The sequence below is a fragment of the Diabrotica undecimpunctata genome, chromosome 5 (genome assembly GCF_040954645.1).
Source record: "Diabrotica undecimpunctata isolate CICGRU chromosome 5, icDiaUnde3, whole genome shotgun sequence".
Lineage (NCBI taxonomy): Eukaryota > Metazoa > Arthropoda > Insecta > Coleoptera > Chrysomelidae > Diabrotica > Diabrotica undecimpunctata.
In genome coordinates this window covers 140,302,436-140,307,448 of record NC_092807.1, presented here as the reverse complement: position 1 = coordinate 140,307,448, position 5,013 = coordinate 140,302,436, and the positions used below count along the sequence as shown (strand labels likewise).

The 5,013-nt window shown below is 30.5% G+C and overlaps 1 protein-coding gene across 1 annotated transcript; it reads left to right on the top strand.

Moving 5' to 3' along the window:
* The first annotated feature begins 254 nt into the window (after nucleotides 1-254).
* LOC140440809 (UPF0669 protein C6orf120 homolog) lies at nucleotides 255-4,356 on the top strand. The gene is made up of 4 exons (XM_072531172.1): nucleotides 255-410; nucleotides 461-609; nucleotides 2,002-2,118; nucleotides 4,000-4,356. The coding sequence occupies exons 1-4, from the start codon at nucleotides 375-377 to the stop codon at nucleotides 4,271-4,273; spliced, it is 576 nt and encodes a 191-aa protein (XP_072387273.1). The 5' UTR covers nucleotides 255-374; the 3' UTR covers nucleotides 4,274-4,356.
* The last annotated feature ends 657 nt before the right edge of the window (nucleotides 4,357-5,013 follow it).

Genomic DNA, 5,013 nt, shown 5'->3' with positions numbered 1-5,013 from the left:
TTCTGATTGTTATTTATTCTGTGCCTAAATTTTTTTTACTAAATAAAAGCCTTCAATAAAGTGTGTTCTATTATTGGTGTTCATCAATTTATTGTCAAGTGGTGTCCCGTTGTTGACTTTTCCAAAAAGTATTCATTTTTTTTTAAATCAATTTTTCAAGAAAATTTTATTAAAAATCAATTTACGTGGAGAGTTATGTGCTGTGTACACGTGTAGAATTTAAATGATGATGAATGATGACATTAATGTCCGCATACGACAAAGAAGAAGAAGCGAAGGTTGGATTTAATCTAACCTTAAATTTTGTTTATATTGCTAAATTTTTTTGTTAAGTAATTAGACAATGAAATGTACATTTATATAACAAGTTAATAATGATACATTTAATTTTCAAACTTCTGTCGTTACTAGTAAGTAACACTTAATGTGTTTTGTTAGAAAATATATATTTAATTTGCAGATTTTTTCAAGAGCTGATCTTGAAGATGGGACCAATGCTTATTCGAATTCGGAGGTACTAGGATATACTGAAGGTGTGGTTGGAAACGAAAGTTTTGTTTACTACTACATTCATCATTCTGGAAATATAGTATTATCTTTAAGCTCAAGGTATATTATCTCTAAATTCTAGGGTATATTTGATTTGATAAATATATACTTTCAAAATTACATATCTGTCTGATTTTGAAACTAACTGAATTTATACATTTGTGATTTGAGGATCATTTCATTATCCTGATATAATTCAAATACTAAAAATAAGAAGTCTATTAATATATTTCTTGGAATCAATTGGAGAATGCACAAAATATTATGAATGAGTAGAATTATGAACATTGGGTTTCCTAATTCCTTATTCAATCCATTCTAAAATTCTGTTGTTTATCCTCCAAATGTATTTCATTTGTTTTTTATATATTTTTTTATTTAAATCCCAATGTTCTGCAGTATATATCCAGATACTGCTTTTTAAGTCATTGTAAACTATTTTTTGTATATGCGTATTCTGTAAAATTGGATTTAGTTTGGTTTGTCAAATGAAATCTATAATTCTTTACCTGTTGTTGTTACTTATTTCATGCAGGCTATGTATAGCTGTTGTTCCCTGATATAATTCCTGTCTTCCTATTTTTGCGTTTAAATCTTCTAAGATTATTTTAACACTATAATTGTTTATCTTTGACACTTTTTGGTCTAATTGGCATAAAAATTTTCCTTTTCTTCTGCTTGTTTGTTCTCTAGGTGGGTGCAAGTTAATGAGATTTAGATCAAAGTATGTTCCTTTCATTTTCAGAAAAGCTATCCTTTCATTAATGTTTGTGTAAACTTTTTACTGCATGATTGTATCTTTCACTTATTATGAAACCCAACCCCCCTTGTCCACCGTGTGAATTTCAGTAATATATTAGGTATTTTCCATATTCCCAGGTGCTTCTATTCTTCCATCTCATTTTCAATATCTATTTTGTAGATTTTTGTTTGTTCAGTAAGGTTTTGTAGATCTTATATTTCTCTTAATGTTCTTATATTCAATGTTCCAATTAAAATGTTTCAACTTTCCTTATTTTTCTTCTTCCTGTTATACTTTTCATATTTTTGTTTGTTTGATCCTGTTTACTAGTCTTTGCAGTACATTCACTCTTTTTGTGGGTCCTTTCTGTTTTAGCGATATTTGTTGTATTTGCTTTCTAGCGTTAATTTGATTGAAGCTTGGAAAATTCTCGGATGTGCCTTCAGCATTCGACTAATGATGATAGTCATGTTCAATATTCTTAGCTCCGTTATTGCCCTGATTTTTCCTAACATTACAATTATGAGGTATGCATTGATTTATTATTGCAGTTTGATCGTTTTTCTGACCTACCTTTATAACCCTATTATCTATTCTCTTATAATTATGATTACAGCCAATATTAATATTAAAATCAAAGCCAAAATTATCAAAAGTTTTCATAAAAAAAATTATTCATGTTGTCATTAATAATTATTCATATGTTTTAGTGTTGGAGATGCTGATTTGTATATATCAGATACTCAAGTATTTCCCACATATTATCCAGATACATATGATTTACATTCAGCTACTTGTGGAATTGATAATGTAGAAATTCCTTTAAGGTAAATAATCAAGTTTCAAGTTTATTCTGACCTTTATATCTAAATGTAAATAGTAAATGCTGCAAATGTTTGAAATGTGGCTTTATAGTATAGACATATGCTAAGAATCAGCTGGAACAGTAGAACTACCAATGCAGAAGTCTTAAGGAAAATGAATATCCAGCCACAACAACCTCGATCCAACTGAGTATGAATAGACACAACTAATCTTGGAGAGAAACATAGATAGAAGAAACAGTGTCAAATGAAGAAAGTGTGGCTGAGAATTATAAGAGATTGAACGAACCACAACAGAAATAATCTAATACACATAGCCTATGCCAGAAATGAATTTCTTTGTAATGGTTGCCAAATTCAACAAAGATGACATATAGTGGGAGGATTAAAATGTATAAGTACTTGTTAGAATAGAAGATACAAAAATCCTGTATAGTGTAAAAAGCAGCATGCAAAATATTATTCTAATAAAGTTAAAAACGGCAAAAATTTTAGGCAAAAATCTCTTTTATTAATATTTGGTTTTTTTAATTCCTGATTGTTCAAACAATTGGATTGAGTATCTTTTAGCTTCCTTTTTATTTATTTGGAGTAATCGAATATGTCATTATTAGGGATACAACTGTTATTTAAAGTTTCTGACAGATATTCAGTGTTATTTTCTTTCTCCGGAGTCATTGTCAATATTTTTGTCTTGCCAGGCGATGACCTCGTCGAGCATTTTGCAGTTTCAATTAAATTACAGACATAGGTATGTATCGAAGTCGGTAAAAAATGCAATTGGGATTCGCATGGTAAGGTTTCTGAATTGTTTTTAAATTTAGTCAAAAAGTTTCAAATTACTACCGCCATGGGTCAATTCTCTCGCAAACACTACTTAGACATTAAATTTTCACAAAAAATAATCAGTCTTAGAAAAGAAACACTTAGCACACGTCAAAGTACAATAATCACGCAATACAATAGTAATAACACACAATACGAATCTCTATAAGCACGGTCGCAATCTCAAAATTACACAAATGAAGAAACTTTACTCTGCTGTAACAAAAACACCTTTCCGAACCTGACTGCCAAACTACAGAATAAATAACAAAACAATCAGAATGCCCACTCTCAGATGCCGCCTTTGAAGTGTGTCAGCACGCGATCGCCATATTTTAAACGGAAACACAGGCTCTGATTGAGAAATTTGTGACAAACTACGACAGAACCGTAATTTAAACTTTAAGGGATTAATAATTTAGTAAATTTGAAATAATTTAATCTATTCTTCAACTAAAAGTACGACATAAAATATTGCATATTATGTCTATTGTTGCCGTAAATAAATTAAACCGGGTTAATTTTTCTATGCAGACCAGATAAAATTTCTCTGAACAGCACTGGTTCCGTTTAAAATATGGCTGATTCCGTCTGCGCGAACGAGATGCGCGTACTTATCTTGACAAGCAGAGTGGGCATTCTAATTGTTTTATTATTCTGTGACCAAACAAACAGGCCATTGTAAAAAATGCCGGCGTTATTGTTGGCCTCCCGCTTATTACTAATGACCGTCTTGACGTTTCGTTAGCGCGGAATTTAACTTGGGTTTTAAAAGGTGGTTTAACTCTCCCACTCGATCAAGTCTCCCGAACTCCCCTATACAAATGGAAATTGAATAAATATCAGATCAACCTGATTAACCATAGAAGAACTGTGCTAAACCTTTTTTGAAAGGAAGTGGATATAACAAAAGATTTATCGTAGCCTATGGAACTATACATTATAGCAACCTGTTGATGTTTCTGAATAACTTGTTTTGCGAATTGTGTTGACATAAAATTTTAAGTTTTTAATAATAGATTATAATCTATTTAATAATTTTATGTATTTTATTTTTAGCTTTAAAAGTCCTATTGCAGTTGGAGTCTACGGACACTCGGCACACGAAGTTAGTAATTTTGTTTTACAGGTTTTAAAAAATCCAGAAGCAGATAGAGCATTTGCTATAATAGAAGACGAACTTCCTCAAGAAATGAAAGATTCTACACAAGTGCCAAATGAAATTAAATTCAAAAACGTTAAACAGAAAATTAAGAAAAAACATCATCAATCGGCACAGAGACCTAGTGGATTTGAATCATTGTTCGAAATTATAGGATTAATATTTTTGTGATACATACAATTTAAGAAAATAATTTGTGTAATTATCTAGTCAACCAAACATTGTACCAATATCAAAATAAAGAATTATTTTAATTTTGAATTTTTTTTATTTACAATATTATACTCGATTTGGAAATGTATGATAGTACAGTTTTTATGGCAGAATATATGTGGCTGTTTAAGATATGGTCTTTATATGGCCGTTCAAAACAATAAATATCGATATCTTATCAGTTTTGTACAAGAATTCATAAAAAGAATATGACTACCCCGATAAGCTTCGAATAACATATGATAGGTTTAAACTAGAGAAATAAATTTCGGGAAAATTAAAATATTAGAATATCATGTACGTGCTGCCATCTACTCAAAGTATTGTTAAACGTTAGTTTATTTGAATGCCACTCATTTTAACTGCGGCGTGAACATACCCCCCTATTTTAAATTAAAACGCTTACCAACACAACTTTTGTAAGCACGAAATATGAAGTTGCTATCATCAAGTCCTCGTAGGCACTTTGTCTCAGGACCAGCAACTTAATGTGGAGTCGTACGTTGCCATGTTATCAAATCCACTGGTAACTTTAACATCCTAATATATAAGATTGAATAATGTAAACTAAATTGTAACCTATAACTTTTAACGGGTTTTTACCCAGATATTTAGTAGCTCAAAACATGTACACATAGACACTGATGATGGAATATGTATTCCGAAAACGTTTGGTCTTCATGACATAGCCCGATTGG

Excerpts from the sequence above, each read along its gene's own strand:
- LOC140440809 (XM_072531172.1), top strand. The coding sequence starts at position 375 with ATGATACATTTAATTTTCAAACTTCTGTCGTTACTA. Across the intron at positions 411-460 it reads TCAAACTTCTGTCGTTACTA|ATTTTTTCAAGAGCTGATCT; the intron begins GTAAGTAACACT and ends TTTAATTTGCAG. Across the intron at positions 2,119-3,999 it reads AATGTAGAAATTCCTTTAAG|CTTTAAAAGTCCTATTGCAG; the intron begins GTAAATAATCAA and ends TTTTATTTTTAG.